Source organism: Rhea pennata, chromosome 7 (genome assembly GCF_028389875.1).
Source record: "Rhea pennata isolate bPtePen1 chromosome 7, bPtePen1.pri, whole genome shotgun sequence".
Lineage (NCBI taxonomy): Eukaryota > Metazoa > Chordata > Aves > Rheiformes > Rheidae > Rhea > Rhea pennata.
In genome coordinates this window covers 36,841,248-36,858,168 of record NC_084669.1, presented here as the reverse complement: position 1 = coordinate 36,858,168, position 16,921 = coordinate 36,841,248, and the positions used below count along the sequence as shown (strand labels likewise).

Below are 16,921 nucleotides of genomic sequence, written 5' to 3'. Positions count from 1 at the left end.
CAGGTTAGGTATGGAGCATGACGGCCAGGGCAATCGCTGCGCGGACGAGACCAGCATGGGGAGCATCATGGCGCCGCTGGTGCAGGCTGCTTTCCACCGCTACCACTGGTCCCGCTGCAGCAAGCAGGAGCTGAACCGCTACATACAGTAGGTTGAGCCGAACTGCTAATGTCCTCTTTGGGTGGCATAGCGGTAGCCTGATAAAGCCTAATACACAACGGAGTGAAAGCCTGCAGACGTCCTCTGTCGGCAGCTCGCAGATAAACGCATGCGCAGTCCAAAACCTGAGCGCATCCCGAGGCGTATCTGAAGTACCGTTTGGGCAGTCTGCATGTTGCCTGTGTGGTTTTCTCTTGCCAGGCCATCAGGCTGGCAGATGTTTTGTGCTGTCTGAAAATACAGAAACACACCAGCGATTTTATATTCGTGGGGCCAGGAAGAGCAGCAGTAAATCCGGAAAACGGAACACGCTGCGGTGACAGCACCTGCTTGTGCTGAAGTGGTGTGTCTCCCTGGGAAGCTGCAGACAGTGGCTAGACCAAACACCCTGACCAGTTGTTCTTTGCTAGCTGATGTGAACACATGTTTTGCATGAGGGCCAAGAAAATTCAGATCCCTTAATATCAGGGAGAGGGGTGAAGGTAATGGAAAGAGTGATGGAAGGATCTCCTCAGCATCCGACCTTTTCCTTGCTTCCGCTTGATGTCTCCAGCTCCTACGATTGCCTGCTGGACGATCCCTTTGAGCACCAGTGGCCCAAGTTACCTGAGCTCCCAGGGATTAATTACTCCATGGATGAGCAGTGCCGCTTTGATTTCGGCGTGGGTTACAAAACGTGCACAGCAGTGAGTACGGTCCCTACGTGGCTTTTCCCTTGCCCCCCTCCGGCTGCGGGAGGGCAGGGAAGGTTGCGGTGCTGGCTGATGGGGCATACGTCGCCGCTGCACGGGGAGCGTTGGCGCTTACAGCGGAGCTGCCCGTGGAGCTGGGGCATCACCCCGTCGTGCGCTTGCCGGGATCCTCCGCTGCCCTTCCCTTGCCTTGGGGAAGGGGCCTCCAGGGGCTAGGGAGGGTATCGCGAATGCAAGGGGGCATCCCTGCGGACGTGACGGCGCGCTCCTGTCTGGTTTGCAGTTCCGGACCTTCGACCCCTGCAAGCAGCTGTGGTGCAGCCACCCGGACAACCCTTACTTCTGCAAGACCAAGAAGGGGCCCCCGCTGGATGGGACCGAGTGCTCGTCGGGCAAGGTATTGGTGCATGGTGCAGTAGGCTCTGTATGTCCACACACCCCTGCACAGATGGATTCACGCAGCCGCATAAAGTGTGGGGGCCGAGCTCTTAGGAAGACCTTTGAGGAAGGCCTCTGTGCTAAGGAATGCTCCAAACTAGCTTTTTTTTCAAAGGCCGTCTTTCAGCTGTGGCCCACAGCCGCTTCCTTGCTTGAGGAAGTAGCGTTATGCCCATTTTCCCCTCTAAATATCCACTGCAGCTGTGTTCAAACAAGGACTCTTTCTGGTGAGCCGTCTGCTCTTGCTGCCCAGTTCTGAAGAGAAGCCGTGCTCCTTCAGTCACGTGGCAAGAAGAAGTGATGGCACAGGCTCACAGTGCCATCAGGTTCACCTTAGGCTTTCTCAGCATGCTCTTTATCATGGACACATTGGAAAAGCTGCTGGGCCAATTCAGGTTTGGGTTCCAAGTCTGAAAGCTCTACTTCTTGGAGTGACTGGCCAAAAGCATGCTGCTGGGAGAAGGTCATCTGTTCAGCAAGCTAGTAGAAGTTTCAGGGTGACTCTTCCCCTTCCATTTCCCTTTGCTTAAGCAAATTTGAGATCAAAAATGCTTTTGGCCAGAGGATGGATGTGTTTAAAGTATCCAACAACTTTTAATAAGTTTCTGTAGAAATCACAGCAATCTAGCAGAAAATGCTGCCTTGTCCAGTGCCCAGGACTTGAATGATCATCTGCCAAGACTTTCCAAAATTAGACATTTGAAAATGTGCTACATGTGGTGCTGGCACATGGCTCCAGATGACTGAAACATCTGGATGAGGAAATCCTTCCTTTAAGCCCACAGTGGACATGGCACGGCAGCAACATCAGCCTTGTCCTGCTGGAGCTGTTTTTTTTTTTTTTGCCTTTTTTGGGGACCCTCTTGCTGTCTGTCACAGTGGTCACTGTCGAGACGGTTTGCTTTTTCCTGGGGCTGGAGTGAAACCCAGGGATGTTGTGCACTGTGGCCGTTCCCAGCCTTGGTCCTGCAGTCAGTGGGAGGGCTGTGGCTGGTGGAAGAGGGCATGACTTAAGAGCACGTTGCTCCCGTGCTTCTTGTCGGCCGCTCGGCAAACCGCAGGTCTTTCCGTGCAGTGCTGTGCACCCCTGCGGATGCGGGAACGCTCTCTTCCTGAGCGCTTTGGCAGAGGCAGGCGTGCAGGTAACCCCCATCTCCGCTCTCTTCCAGTGGTGCTTCAAGGGTCACTGCATCTGGAAGACCTCGGAGCAGCCTTACAGCCAGGATGGCAGTTGGAGCTCCTGGTCCAAGTTTGGCTCGTGCTCCCGGACCTGCGGGGGAGGCGTGCGCTCTCGCAGCCGGAGCTGCAGCAACCCGCCGTATGTTTGGCTCCCTCTTTTAGCACGGGTAAAACGGGAACTGGCTGAGAGCCTGAGGCTCCTCGCTCTTCTGTGCGTGGCTCAGAGAGGTTTGAGGGCCGAGCAGCACCGCACTGATGTCCCGCTCACCCACCTGATGTGTTTTCCAGTCCGGCATACGGTGGGCGCCACTGCCCAGGAACCACTTACGAATACCAAGTGTGCAACCCTGAAGAGTGCCCGGGGCCCTACGAGGACTTCCGCGCCCAGCAGTGCTCCAAGCGCAACTCGTACTACACCCACCAGGGCACCAAGCACGCCTGGCTTCCCTACGAGCATGACGACGGTGAGTGCGCTGCAGCGCAGGGACTTCACGTACCCCCTGTGCCCACCGTGTGGTCCCCCATCTGCCCTCTTTCTGCGAGGGAGGGAGCTACGGAGAAGGTGAATTGTTACAGCAGGTCCAAGTCGGATCCTGGCGCTCGTCTTTCCTAAAGCGTCTCTGTGCTTCTCCTGCCGCATGGCTGGTGACCAACATTTGAGTGTTCCTTGCCTTGTAGCACAAGGGCGTCTTGTTGCATCGCTGTCCTACAGTGAAAGCACATGGTGGGTTGTGCGACTGGATGTTTACTAATTGTTTTAAAGTGTGCGTTAATAAACTTCTAGTGGAAGGTGCAAGCTTGATTGCAATCTAGCTAGACCTAAAGGTACACCTCCCTACCGTATCTCCCTGCCACCTTTGTTGTTCTAGGTTGGTAGGACTCTTGGGTGCTTTCTCACCCCAAAAGGCAGTGGCAGCCAAATTTCCTTCCCTCCCAGAAGAAGCTGTGCCAGTGGCAAGTGCCTAGGGAAGGAGCCCACTGCACAGAAATCAGGGTGTAGCAAGCTCCTGAGCTGGAAAACAAAAACCCCTCAAAAATAATGCTCTTCTGCTTGCCCTTAGCTTAAAGAAATCCAGATGTTGCTCTGATTCATGCTGTCCCAAAGGGCAGCAGAGGTGGGCTGGGAAAATCAATTGGTGCTGAAACCTCTCCCTGCTGCTCCTGTGTCAGCTGGAGGAGAACCGCTCGTAATCGTAAATGGAAATAAATCAGTTTACACTATTCTCAAATGTTTATTACCCCTTTCCGCGTACTTTGGTGCACAGAAGGTTTGCGTGTTCCTCTTGCACGCGGCCGAACCGTTGGCGTTTCGATGTGGGAGTAGCTTGTCCAGTCGTGCTCCTTCTGGCTCACTCCGTTTGCTGCCTCGTCTCACTTTCTGGGGTGCGCCGGGTGGAAATGCAGGCTCTCGAGCAGCAGGTGGGCATGGTAAAATGTCCATCAAGAAGAGCCTGCACTTGAGGAATCTCCTGGCTGTGCTCAGGGGTGCGAGTTGAAATGAGTTTCTATTTTTGATCAGCCTAACGCATTTCCACAAACCCTTCTATTTTCTTTTATTTTTTTTTCCTTTTCCTTCCCCTCCTTCCTGTGTGTTTTGCTGCAGATGCCCAGAAGTGCGAGCTGATCTGCCAGTCCGAGGGGACGGGGGACGTGGTGTTCATGAACCAGGTGGTTCACGACGGCACCAGGTGCAGCTACAGAGACCTGTACAGCGTCTGCGTCCGGGGCGAGTGCGTGGTAAGGGGCTCACCTGCTGACCCGTCCCACCCTTGGCCCGTACCGGAGGAGGAGGAAGAGCGCGTGGGCATTGCCTTGAGCCCGTACGCCTCGGCGCCCTGCGCGCGGCCCTGGGGAGGGCAGGGCGGCTGGCGAACGCCAGCCGTGGGGGCGAGCGCGGGGCTGCTGAGCAGGGGAGACCTAACCCCACGCTTGCCTCCCGCCCCGGGGCGATAGCACGTCGGCTGCGACAAGGAGGTCGGCTCGCTGAAGCAGGATGACAAGTGCGGCGTGTGCGGCGGGGACAACTCTCACTGCCGGACGGTGAAGGGCACCTTGGCCAAGACCCCGAAGCAGCTGGGTGAGAAGGCAGTGGCGTGCGACACCTCTCTCCATAGACCATGGTCTAGCTCCTTCTCCAACTGACCTTCAGTGGGCCAGCTCCTGGCAGCACCACGAAGGGAACGGGAGGGCTATGGGAGACTTCCTAGCAGGTCTTGCTGGGGGAAAAAGTGAGCTGCTGGCTGGGCTCAGTAAGCAGCCGCTATATTTCAGGTCTTCAGACCTTGCAGGAGAGCAGAGTAGTCAAAGCATAGAGCTCATCCAGCCCGCCTCCTGCTCGGAGAGCCGGAGGGACAGGGAGCACCCCGGAGCCACCTCCATCCCACAGCAGCACCCCAAAGAGGTGGCGTCTGGAGGACGCACACGCCACTGTCCCTCTATTCGTTTTCTGAAAGCCCTTTCTTCCATCCTTCCTTCCTCCTCTCTCTCTTTCAGTGGGCATTTTGAAGATGTTTGAGATTCCTGCTGGGGCGAGGCATGTCCAGATAGAGGAGATGGAGCCAGCGTCCCACAGCATCGGTGAGTCGTGAGCTGTCGTGGAGGTCAAGAGGTGCGTGGCGATTGATTTTGCTGGGTGCTGCTTCCACAGGGAAAACTTGAGCTTTCTGAAAAGCTGCACGAGCCACTCTTTCAGAGGAGGCATGGAAATGCAAGGAGCTAACTGCACCCAGAAAGCAGTAATGGAGAGCAAAAGGCTGATTTTACAGCCAGGTCCTGCTTGAGAGAAACGAGTACCTCTGGGCCCCTTTTCCAAGGCAAAGTCAGGGTTCGCCTGGCTAACGAAGCCCACCACCGCTCTGGCCAGCCCGGTGTAGCAGGGGGCGTGTGTGTGATGGGTGATGTCCGGGGTTGGTGTGTTGGATGCGTCGGTCAAGACCCTCAGCTTAGAGGAGCTTCAGGGACTTGTGCTCCACTGGGAATATTCTCACTTTAAAGCCCTAATCTGACAAATCCAGCCTGGGGATTGTTTGGGGCGTTGCACTGCCTTTCAAAGGCAGTGGCTGGAAGAAATGACTTTGTAAATACCTGCTTCTTTTCTCTAGCTGTCAAAAATCAAGCCACGGGGGACTTCATCCTTAATGCCAAGGGCAAGGAAGCCAAAAGCAAAGTGTTCATTGGGATGGGCTTGGAATGGGAATACACTATTGAAAACGGCAAGGAGAGCTTGAAAACTAGTGGCCCCCTGCACGAAGCCATCACCGTTTTGGTGAGTCCTGCTAACACATCCCCCGGGAGAGTCGCAGCAACCGTCTCCCAGCGATGCGGAGAGGGAAGATGCTCTGAGGTGGGATGCAGGAGGAGGCAAAGGAAGAATTTTGCAGAGAAAGGGTATAGGGCACATCACTAAAAATGGCAAAACGAACCAGCCAAGCTCAAGTGGCAATAAGCTGAACTCAGGAGTAGCGTGAGGATGCTTCGCTCAGGTATTTGAGAGTCCAGCCGTATTTTGAATTGTGCACTGATTGCTGCGGTTGCATGTCTCGAGGTAGTGACACGGACTTAGCGAGTTAGAGATCCAGGGAAGGTTAGCTCTGAGCTCCTGTCTCCAATGCTCCTGGTGGCTGGCAGTTGCTTTTGGTGCAGACTGTGGTTTTGCAGGTCAGGAAGAGACCAGGGACATGCAAGCTACGGCTGAAGTGTGCAAGTTGGGGCAGTGTTTTTCTCCCCAACCGGGGAGGTACATTCCCGCAGGGTAGGCTGTGAGTGCCCTTGGCTCAGCTAATCATGTTGGAGATGATAAAGGGTTTGGACAGACTTGAGATTTCTGGGTATGAAATAGGTATTTGTTCTCTTTCTTACTGCTGTCACATTGTGTTTCACTCTTGTGAAACTCTATTTTTCAGTTTCTCCTACTTTTTATGTCACACGTACAGTACCACGTTGGGATGTTGACTGCTTTATTTCCGATTCTCTCCTCCTTTCTCCCTCACTCGCCCTGTGGTTTCCTTTTCTTCTTCTGTTTGCTCTGCTTTGATTGCCCTCTCTCTGCCTCCAGGTTGCCCCTCAGGAGGAGGAGGCGAAGAGCAGCCTGGTGTACAGGTACATCATCCACGAGGACTTGCTGCCAATGATTGGGAACAACAACGTCCTGCTCGAGGAGATGGATTCCTACGAGTGGGCCCTCAAGAGCTGGTCTCAGTGCTCAAAGGCGTGCGGAGGAGGTATTGCCTTCTGCTTTGCAGTAGGCTGCAACGCGTGCCTGGGAGGTTGCTTGGGTTTGTCAGACAGCGCGTGAGTCCTTTGAGGGAACTCTGGCTTGGTAACATGCAGATGCACTTTTAAAACTGCTTCACAAATTGCAAGGCTTGAGACGTAGTTTGTCTGAGGAGAACATCCAGATTCCTGTGGTGCTGCTTAGAGGCCTGGCTTGCTTCCCCGAACCTGACGGAGTGATAGCTTTGCTCTTGGCTCCTCTGTTAATTTGGAGGTTCTACCGTAGGGAAATAGGAGTGTTAAATTTTATTATTGCAGAGCAGTTTACGTGCACAAGGTGAGCGTTTGAGCCAGATTTCCTGTGGAAAAAGGCATCCACGACCACGTGTGTGCATGCTTTTGTCTGTCCATCCGTGTGTCTGCAGTCATTTGTGAACCCACTGGCTGATTTTAACCCGCTCTGAGCCAAGGGGTAGTGATCTTGAAGATGACTCAGTTCCAAAAACTTGCATGGAGAGGGGTGCCCGTGTAGAGCAGAGGCACCAGGAGCTGCCGTGATTGTGGGGGAGGTAGTGCGCATGAGCTCATGGGTATGTTTTACGTGGAGGAGTCATTGCTGGATCGTCCCCTCTGGCCGTGCTGAGAGAGGAAGCACGTGCAGCTGCGTGCTGCCGCTGCGGTGTTTGCTAGCGAAAGCCTTGCCTGGATGTGACCGGTTGGCTCCGACTTTGCAGTTGGCCCTGCTCTGAGCAAGAGGTTGGACCGGAGACCTCCAGAGGTCGCTTCCAACTTAACTGACTCTGAAATGATAGATAAGACCTGACGCTTTCGCCTCGCGCCAGGCAGCTTGCGGCTTGCTTGGCTGCTGACAGCATGGTGTAGAACAAGCAAACTTCAGCTCTGTGGAAAGAGCGCTGAGAAGGTTTTAATAGCCCGTGCAGATCTGCTGGCTCTGGCTTGCTCTCCTTTCATAGAATCACAGAATCAGAGAATCGGTAAGGGTGGAAGGGACCTCTGGAGATCATCTAGTCCAACCCCCCTGCTCAAGCAGGGTCACCTAGAGCATGGTAGACAGGGTTGCATCCAGGCGGGCCTTGAAGATCTCCAGAGAAGGAGACTCCACAACCTCTCTGGGCAACCTGTCCCAGTGCTCCGTCACTCTCACAGGGAAGAAATTCCCCCTCACGTTCAGGCGGAACTTCCTGTGCTTCAATTTCTGCCCACTGCCTCTTGTCCTGTCACATGGCACAACTGAAAAGAGTTTGTCCTCGTCCCCTTGACACCCTCCCTTCAGGTACTTGTACACATTGGTAAGATACCTTGTAACTGCAGGTGTAGGTGTTGGAAGATTTCGGGGCTTGCAGGGGTGGAAGCTGAGCCCTTGCCCGTTGCGCCGACTTTGGTACGGCGGGGCGCACCTCCAGGGTGACGGGCTGCTCGAGCCTCGCGCGAGCGCGGTCCCGACCTGGTCCGCTCCCAGACGAGCGCAGTTCGTTTGGCAAATTGCTGCAGGGGTCTGGCTGTGCTTGTGATGTGGCCTTTTTTTTTTTTTTTTCCTCCATCTGGAAAACCGAAGCCGAGTTTGTAGCTCGTTAAAGGCTCAGAGCGCTGCGACGGTCACGTCTCCGTCGGGTGCTCCGCAGAAGCGCCCCTTGCTTCACGGTCCCTGGTTGAGCGGCTGCTGTCTTGACCAGGGGTGTTGGCAGAGCATTTTTGGGGGGAGAAAGCTGGGTAACCAAGCCCACTTGGCCCTGGCAACACCTTCCAGCGCCGGTGCGCCCTGGGGCAGCCTGGCGCCCGGGGGCCCACGCGCTGGCGGGGTGCCCTGACTCCCCCCGCCCTGCCGCTCTGCTTCCGCCAGGCATCCAGTACACCAAGTACGGCTGCCGGAGGAAAAGCGACAACCGGATGGTGCACCGGCACTTCTGCGACAACGGCAAGAAGCCGAAGCCGATCCGGCGGCGGTGCAACCTGCAGGAGTGCTCCCAACCGGCGTAAGTCCCCGCGCTCGGCCGTTCCCCAGCGCGGGCGGCGACGTCCCGCGCTCCTGCTGCCGCTGAGCCCTTGCCCCTTTCAAACCCTTGCAGCTGGGTGGCCGAAGAGTGGGGCGCCTGCAGCAAATCCTGCGGCAAGCTGGGGGTGCAGGTGCGGGCGGTGCAGTGCGTGCAGCGCCTGCACAACGGCACCAGCCGCGCCGTGCACGCCAAGTACTGCGGCGGGGAGCGGCCGGAGACCCGCAGGCCCTGCAGCCGCCCGCCCTGCCCGGCCCAGTGGCGGACGGGCGCCTGGTCGCAGGTGAGGTGCCGCGGGGCGGGGGGGGGGGGGGGGGGACGCCGAAGCCCCCTTTGCCGCGCGCCGGCGTTGGGGAGGCCGGGAGGGAGCGGCGGGCCGCGCGCGAAGCCCCGGCTCGGAGGGCAGAGCGGTTTCCCGGGGAGGGAGCAAGCGTGCGAGAGGCAGCCGCGTCTTTCAAGGAGGTCTCGAGGGAAGCTAGCGTCCGCGGCCGCGTTTCTCTCGCCGGCGCAGTGCTCGGCGAGCTGCGGCCAAGGCACCCGGCAGCGGCAGGTGGTGTGCAAGGGCAGCGACGGCGGCGCCGCGCACTGCGAGGGCGAGAAGCCGGAGGCCGTCCAGGCGTGCCACGCGGCCGGCTGCCCAGGTGAGAGGAGGCGGCCGGCCGGCTGTTCCCCGCGGCGGTCCGGCTTTTCTGGAGATCCCTCCAAAAGCTACTTAAAAAAAAAAAAAAATCCTTTCTGAGGGGTTTTCCGGTTGCTCCTGCAGGGAAGCTCTCCAGCATCACGGCCCACACCAGCACCAGCGACTACGTGACGCCCAAAGTGCAGTGGGTGCCCCAGGATGGGCCCAAAAATCCCGTGAACAAGATCTCCTCGAGTAAGTCTTTTCTCTCGGCTCTTGTAGCCACCCTCGGTGAGAGGCTGCGTGCTCGGGGCAGCAGGCTCTGCCGAGGGTTTGGAGTCCACCTCCGTGGCCCTCGTCCTCATGCCTTTCCGACGGGCAGGCGGTTGAAGAGGGGCTCCAGATCTCTCAGGGGAAAATTAGGAAGCTGATGCCCTGTAACAGAGGGCACCAGAGAAGAGGTTCAGCCCGCGCCCCTTCTTGGGGCTGGGGTCTGCCCTGGGGTCTCGGGGCAAGGGGTGCAAAGGAAGGCTGACGCCCACCACCACCGAGGGGCTTCGGGGCGGCCGTGGGTTTTGCCCGCCGCTGATCCGTCCCGCCTGCCTCCGATGCAAACCCTGAGGCTAGGTTGCCATCTCGTGGAGTTGGGGCTCTCCCGCGGTTTCCTGCCTCTGCCTCTTGCCGGGTGTCTGACGTTTCTTTCTGAAGTTGAGACCCCCAAATGCTGCCAGCTTGAGCAGACCCCTCAGATACCTGTGGAGGTCTGGGCTGGGACGTCTTCGCCTGGGAGGAAAGTTGGGGACTAGAGTCCACACTCATTTCCCCTCCCAGTTTCTGTGCCGTTTCCTTTCAGCCTTGGCTGTTTTGCAGTCTCCCGTGTTTACACCCGCTGGGAGCTGGCTGGGGCGTCTGGCTCTGCTGGGAAATCCTTTCTGCACGTTTCCCCCTTTGCTTGGGAGCGGGCGAGTCCCAATGCCCAGGGCGGCCGGGCGAGGCTGTCCGAGCCCAGGCTCGTCCTTCCCTTCCTGCCTGCCGCCGAGCCCGGTCCCTCGGGCGGGAGGGGGGTCCGGGATGGCGGGCGGTCGGCGCCCGGAGCCTGGCCCCGGTGGGCTCGGCGCCCGCGGGGGCGGCTGGGAAGCCCTCCGCGCGGGGCTGCTCGTCGGCGCGACCGGCTGACGCTCGCGCTCTGCTTCGGTGCCGTCCCTCTGCAGAGGAGCCCTGCCTCGGGGACAAGTCCATCTTCTGCCAGATGGAAGTGCTCGCCCGCTACTGCTCCATCCCCGGCTACAACAAGCTCTGCTGCGAATCCTGCGGCAAGAAAACCGCCACCGCCAGCTCGCCCGCCGGCGCGGAGCCGAGCGCCCCCGAGGGAACGGCCGCCCCCAGCCCCGCGCCGCCGCTCTCCAGCCCCGCCACGGCCCCGGCCCCACCGTGCAGCGTCCCGGGTGCCACCGGCTCCCCGGCGCCTCGGGCCACCGCCGCGGACGCGTCCCCGCCGCCGCGGAGCCGGCGGGCGGGTGCCGAGCAGCCCGGCCCCGCGCTCAGGACCGCCGCGCCGCCGGCCACGTGAGGCCTCTGCCACCCGCGCCCTCCTCTGTTTTTTTTTTTTTTTTTTTTTTTTTTTTTTTCTTTCTTATCCCTCCCTTTTCTCCCAGCGACGGTTCTCGGGCTGCCGCCTTCCCCAGCTGCCTTTTGGAAACCCATGGTTTTGGAAATGGACCGCCTCGCCCTGAGGTTTCCCGCGGCTCCTTGTTTATTTTATTTTATTTTATTTTCCCCCCAAGGTGCTACGCTGGATGTGGTGGGGCCGAGGAGAGCGTGGGAGCGCGCGCGGTTTGCGGGGAGGGGGGACGGACAGATGGACAGACGGAGAGCCTCAATGGGGGGGACCCTTCCCCGTGATGTTACCTTGCCCCCGTTACAGTGTATAAAGTTTTGTACATACGAGATTCAGAGCTTTTTAATTTTTAATATTTATTAATTTTTTTGTTGGGTTCTTTTTTTTGGGGGGGGGAAACTCTAACAATGTAAAAAAATAAAATCAATGCCAAACTCTTCCCATGTATGTGTGTGTGTTTTTTTTTTTTTCCCCTCCCCCCCGGGAGCGCCCCGAATGCTCGGCCGTGAGACCGCAAAGGCCTCGTGCTGGAGGCCCCCATGGGGCGCGGAGCACCCCGGGGTGCCGGGGAGGGGGGGGTGATGACGATGACGACGGCGGCTGCAGCTCAGGGATGCGCCGCAGCCGCCAGGCGCTGCCGGAGGCGGCCGATGAAATCCGCTTGGGACTGCGGCAGGACGCGGTTGACGACGGAGGCGGGGATCCAGCCCTTTGGAAAAACCGCGGGCAAATAAATAGATAAACGATAAAAAAATAAAAATAAAATCAGCCGGGGCGGTGGGGGCGGCCGGGCCTTGCCTTGAGGTCCATGCTGAGGAGCCAGGTGAGGCGGGTCCGGCTGGGGTCCCCGGCCAGCGGCTGCAGGATCATGCAGCTCAGCCGGGACTCGGCCCTGGCGGCGGGGAAGGCGCCAGCGTTAGGGCGGGCGCCGCGGGGCCGGCGGGTGCCGCGGGGGGGACGGCCGCCGGGGAGGGGGTTACCTGACGCAGCCCGCCGGCGGCGGGGGCAGCCGCTCGCCGCCGCCGGCCGTGCCCACGAGGTAGACGGCGGCGCCCGTCGCGCCGCGGTGCCGCACGCTCACGAAGTCCCTGGGGCCCACGAGGTCCGCGGCGCTCCGGGCTGTCACCTCGTGCGTCAGCAGCGTGTCCGGCCCCGCGCGCCGCAGCACCTGCCGGGCGCGAGCCGCCGGCGCTCAGCGCCCCGCCGCCGCTCGGCGCCCCGCCGCCGTCTCCCTCGTCCCGCCCGCCGCGCCTACCTGCACCCGGCTCAGCGCCGGGTACCACTCGGGCATCCGCTCGACATCCTCGAAGAGCTCCCGGTGCAGCCGCCCCACCGGCGCGCTCAGGACCGCCTCGGCCCGAAACACCCGGCCCAGCCCCGGCAGGGCCGCGCTCCACACCGCCGCGCCCGCGTCCTGCAAGAGCCCCGCGCCCCCGTTACGCTGCGCGGCCCGCCGCCGTCGCCCTCCCCGGCAGCCGGCGCTCTGCTCGCTTTCCAGCCGAGCCGAGCGACCCGGCGAGGAGCGGAGTGAACAGGCACCCTGAATTGCTAAGTTGCAACCTGCTGGGGATGCCCTGTTTTTTCTGCATACAAATAACTAAGTTGCAACCTGCTGGGGATGCCCTGGTTTATTCTGCATACAAATAACTAAGTTGCAACCTGCTGGGGATGCCCTGTTTTTTCTGCATACAAATAACTAAGTTGCAACCTGCTGGGGATGCCCTGTTTTTTTTGCATACAAATAACTAAGTTGCAACCTGCTGGGGATGCCCTGGTTTATTCTGCATACAAATAACTAAGTTGCAGCGTGCGCACGATGCGCTGGTTTTTCTGCACAAGCACCGCTTTCCCCCGGGATATTGCCTCTCCCCCTCCCAAGCCGGTCCCTGGCGCCTGCTCGTTCAGCAGGCCAGCAAGCGGGCTCCGCGGCTGCTCCCGTGCCGGCTTTCGGACTCCCCGCCTGCTCTTGTAAGCCGAGGGGATAAGAGAAGCGAATTCCGTCCCGCCCGCCCCCGGAATCGCTTCTCAGCCCTGGAGCTTTCTCCTTCTTTTCCGGCTCGGAGCAGCAAACGGAGCAGGTTGCGGGGCTTTACCGGCGTGGTTTCCGCCCGCCAGCCGTCGTGCTGCTGCAGGATGCGCAGCGCTCTCTGCAGCGCCCTTTCTCCTTGCTTCACGTAGCACAGGTCCACGCCGGAAAAGCGGCCGGCGCGGAGGTCGCCTTCAGGCTCCGGGCACGCGGCTGGAGGAGCAAGCGCGACGGCGCGTCACCGCGAGAGGTTCGCCGCGCCCGGGCACTTCCCGGTCTGTGCGGCTTGGTGCGGGACATCCCAGCCTGAGGAGCACCCGCCGGATTCGCGTGCTCTGCCCGCGCTGGCTGCTTGGAAGCTACCCGAGCGGCGGGACCTGCTGAGCGGTCAGGGCAGACCCCCCCCCCTCCCCGTCCCCTGCCACGCCGCGTCGCGCTGGGAGGCAGGAGGAGTCCGGCTGCGAAACGCGGCGGCGGGCACCGGCAGGCTGCTTACCGGCGTCCTTCCCCATCAGCCGCTGGAGGTAACGGGGGATTTTAGACGGCAGCCGCTGGGACCCTCTTAGCAGCAGCCCCCGCACGTCGTTCCGCCTCGCCGCCGCCGCCGCCGTCTTCAGGCCTGGGGGGTGGGGGGAGAGAGGCGGGCACGCGCCGCGGCATCCTTAGCCGAGCCAGCGGTGACCCAAGGGCGCCGGGCACGGCGCGGCCCCCTACCCCCCGCTTACCGGGCGGCCCGCGCAGGTGGTCGTGGGCGATGCCGCAGCACAGCTTGACGGTGGCCCGCAGCATGGCTCCGAGCGGGGGCTGCCTCGCGGCGCCGGCGAGCCCGCTGCCCGCCGCGCGCCCGCCCGCGCCTTTATAGCTGCCGTGAAGGACGGCACCTGATAGCAGCCGGGAAGGAGGCGCGCTCAAGGCCAAGGCAAGCGAAAGGAGGGGCCGGAGGGACCGGCTGCGGGAGCTCGCCGCGGGAGCTCGGCGGCGACCAGCTTTCGCCGCGTGGTCGCGGCGTCGGGGCCGGCTCCTCGCGCATTCCTTATTCGCCTCCCTCCCGTTCTCCTCCCCCCCCCCCCCAGCAGTCTCCTGCAGACCTCCGCTGCTCACAGCCATGGTGAGGCCACTGCGTCTTCTGGCGTAAGGTTATTCATGCTACAACTCGAGCCAGAACGGTTGCATGAGCAGGCCAGGTGGCCTCTGGGGCTCTAGAAGGGACAGCAGGGAGCTTGCAGTCCCCTGTGCCGCAGGTTTCTTGCTGCGGCGGGACAGGTCCCTCTTCTGGTTGCCTGCAGACCCTGTTCCCTTGTGGCTCCGGGGCGCTCGCAGCGGTAACGGCGGCAGCGTGATGGACCTGTGTCGCACTGCGTACTGCTTTAATGTGCTAAGAGAAGTGGGGGAGGAGTAGCAAGGGAGGTGCCTCTATGTCTTTCCACTGTGGAGTAACTGTGGCAGAGAGTAATCGAGTGACTAGAAGGGCAATGCTAGGAAATAACTGTTTTCACCCAGAAAGTTGGTGGAGTTAAACACGACTATTTGGTCTTCCTGTCTCATGATGGTTCATTCCTTTGAGTGGATGCAAGTTCCCAGAAGCAGCTTCTCACCTAACTGATGGCCCTTACAGATGACCCAGGGTGGTCTAGCAGCCAAGAAAGTCAACACACTATGCCTGTATGGAGGAGAACGTCCCAGCAGGAAGCTGGCCTCGACGTTGCCCCTTGAAACGCTTGTCCCACACGGAAGCTGGGGACACAGATGTCTCCCCAAACACCTTCCGCGAGCACCGCATCGTGTCACTGCTCCTACCACGCTCTGAGAGGCAGGGGTGGTGAACAGTCCCATAAGAAAGCTGATGCTTCCTTGGCACCTGCTCATCTGGCTAAAACACAGCTGTTATCAGACACATTCAACCTGTTAAAACCAAGGCACTTTTCAAAGCCTTTAATGATGGTTGCGTCCTATGCTAACTGGATAGGTGTTGCTCCCAAGTAGCTCTCTCAGGTTACAGGTTAGCTAAGAGGTTACTGGGTTAGCTAACTCCCACCTTTGGGAGCAGCTTTCCTTACGTCATTCCCAAGTCCCATGGCCCTTTACAGGCCTTTCTCCCGTGTTAACGCAGATACGTGGGTGTTTAACCATACGTGGGTGTTCAACCACAGCCCAGAAACCTGGGCTGTCTCCAAAGCTGCTTGGACTCTCTGCCCCCCCCCTGCTCAGCTTCTTTCTCATGGGTTTGGCCCCTGCTGCCCCAGAGGGTTTTTAATGCAGACCGAGGGCCTGGGCACCTCTGCTCACCCAATTCCCATGCTCCCTCCCTGCCTCTTCAGCTCTGGCCCTGAGCTTTGCCCTCCAGGCTTTTCCGTTGGGGATAACCTTTCTCTATCATCACTGCTGCTTGCGCAGCTGTGCCCAGCTGCAGCTGAGCAACGTTCCCGTGTGCTCGCAGATTGCTGGGCAGGTTATTAAGAACTAACCCCCAGCTGGTGCTCCTTACAAGAGCTGCTCTGCTCATGCCCTTCCTCTTCCTTATCTCTTCCAGCCTGTTGCTGCACTTCTGACCTGCTCCAAGGTGACTTCTGCTGCTGCAGTTAAGCAGGTAAATGCCCATAGACACATCCCACCCATGGGGAAGGTTCACAGGCATATGTGTGTCCTGTACACAGCCCAAGGAACCTGCATGCTTTGCTGCTGTGGTTTTGGAGATCTGCTGTAGCCTGTTTCCACTTGCACAGTAGATCTGATTTTGCCAGATACCTGCATTCAGTGCTGGGTTTCCCACTACTCGTTTGGTGAGTTGTAAGCCTCTTTTCTCAGTCCTGGAAATTTCTTGGGGCCTGGAGAGTCTCTAGGGCTCAGCAATTAGAAAATCCTGTATTCCTGCTAGGCTGTTCTCCTTTTGCAAGCTGTCCAGGAGGGGATGGTGATAGAATGAAGCATGATGCTATCAACATGCATCTCTGCTACCCCCCTGGGAGGCCCTATTTTCCTGGAGGAAGGTTTCTCCTCTCACACACATCCCCATCACTTCTGTGCACACTTGTCCCCATTAGTTTTGTCTCTGCACTAAGCTTCAAGACAGGTAGATAATGTTTTATCACCCCCCTCTGATGAATGTTGCCCATAGGTCCTCCTGTGAGCTGCACGAGATGCACAGGGATAGAATGACCTATGGGGGAAAAAAGATTCAAAAATTGCCTATGTGGCCAACCTGGAGGCACGGAGAGCGCTGCGTAGCCACCTGGAGAGCTCAGCTCAGGCCCACCTGCCCTTATCCAGAACTGGCAGCTCCAGGTGAGCGGGGGCAAGGCAGAAGAGCGGTTCTCCTCCCAGTCGTGCTCTCCACCAGCCTATCCGGAGCACTGCTTTTTGCAGGTGTCTCGCAGACGGGGAAGCACTGGGCCAGGCTTGCCCTCCATAGGCACCCACTGGAGCGCGGGGTAGCGGTGCAGCGCCCGCCCCGGTCCCTAACGTGGGAAGGTGGCCGCTGCGGGACGCATTTGGTTCTGCTGGTGGCTACCTGCTGGGCTGGCCTCCCCGATCCCCCGGCCAGCTTGGCTGCAGCCTGGCCCCTCAGCCCCATAGGGACCAGCTGTGGCATCTGTGCGATTTGAGGGGGGGTGGGAACGACACGTCCCCCCGGGTCTGGCAGCAGCCGCTGGAGGTCACTGCTGGTCTGCAGCGCACAGGCGCTTTGGGAGAACGGGCCAGCCGGGCTGCCCCGGCCCCGCTGGAAAGGGGGTCCGGCGCCTCGACCCGCCTGGCCGCCGCTGTCCTCCGCCCCGGGCGGAAGGAGGCTTTGGGGATGTGCAGCTCAGCCATGGGACACTGGCTCTGGAAACATCCTGAGGACATTGAGCCTGAGCTCCCGAGGAAACGCGAACGGGAAACGCCAAGCGTGTAGCCGGCGCTTTGGGAAGCGAAACCAGAACTTCCGCGGTGAATTCTTCCCTCCTCCTTTCTGGTTAATAGTCCATT

General features: G+C 59.5%; 2 protein-coding genes across 2 annotated transcripts in view; one reads left to right on the top strand and one right to left on the bottom strand.

Moving 5' to 3' along the window:
* Nucleotides 1-10,613, top strand: part of ADAMTS14 (ADAM metallopeptidase with thrombospondin type 1 motif 14) — a 29,101-nt gene extending 18,488 nt beyond the window's left edge. Inside the window, exons 8-21 of the mRNA XM_062579614.1 lie at nt 4-147; nt 713-845; nt 1,135-1,248; nt 2,459-2,607; nt 2,757-2,932; nt 4,072-4,205; nt 4,422-4,545; nt 4,962-5,045; nt 5,570-5,733; nt 6,523-6,688; nt 8,542-8,674; nt 8,768-8,975; nt 9,456-9,566; nt 10,523-10,613. Coding sequence (XP_062435598.1) covers nt 4-147; nt 713-845; nt 1,135-1,248; nt 2,459-2,607; nt 2,757-2,932; nt 4,072-4,205; nt 4,422-4,545; nt 4,962-5,045; nt 5,570-5,733; nt 6,523-6,688; nt 8,542-8,674; nt 8,768-8,975; nt 9,456-9,503 — 1,777 coding nt within the window. The 3' untranslated portion in view covers nt 9,504-9,566; nt 10,523-10,613. The remainder of the gene's footprint in view (nt 1-3; nt 148-712; nt 846-1,134; nt 1,249-2,458; nt 2,608-2,756; nt 2,933-4,071; nt 4,206-4,421; nt 4,546-4,961; nt 5,046-5,569; nt 5,734-6,522; nt 6,689-8,541; nt 8,675-8,767; nt 8,976-9,455; nt 9,567-10,522) is intronic.
* Nucleotides 10,614-11,536: 923 nt separating this feature from the next.
* Nucleotides 11,537-13,744, bottom strand: LOC134142821 (steroidogenic acute regulatory protein, mitochondrial-like). The gene is made up of 7 exons (XM_062580367.1): nt 13,681-13,744; nt 13,452-13,574; nt 13,023-13,168; nt 12,185-12,343; nt 11,910-12,097; nt 11,728-11,821; nt 11,537-11,638 (listed from the first exon to the last, which is right to left on the bottom strand). The coding sequence occupies exons 1-7, from the start codon at nt 13,742-13,744 to the stop codon at nt 11,537-11,539; spliced, it is 876 nt and encodes a 291-aa protein (XP_062436351.1).
* Nucleotides 13,745-16,921: the final 3,177 nt, after the last annotated feature.

Bases quoted from the DNA above. Each gene is read 5' to 3' on its own strand.
- LOC134142821 (XM_062580367.1), bottom strand. From the start codon at position 13,744: ATGCTGCGGGCCACCGTCAAGCTGTGCTGCGGCATCGCCCACGACCAC. The intron at 13,169-13,451 runs GTAAGCAGCCTG...TTGCTCCTCCAG, and splicing joins GCTGATGGGGAAGGACGCCG to CCGCGTGCCCGGAGCCTGAA. The intron at 12,344-13,022 runs GTAAAGCCCCGC...GGGCTCTTGCAG, and splicing joins GGCGGGCGGAAACCACGCCG to GACGCGGGCGCGGCGGTGTG.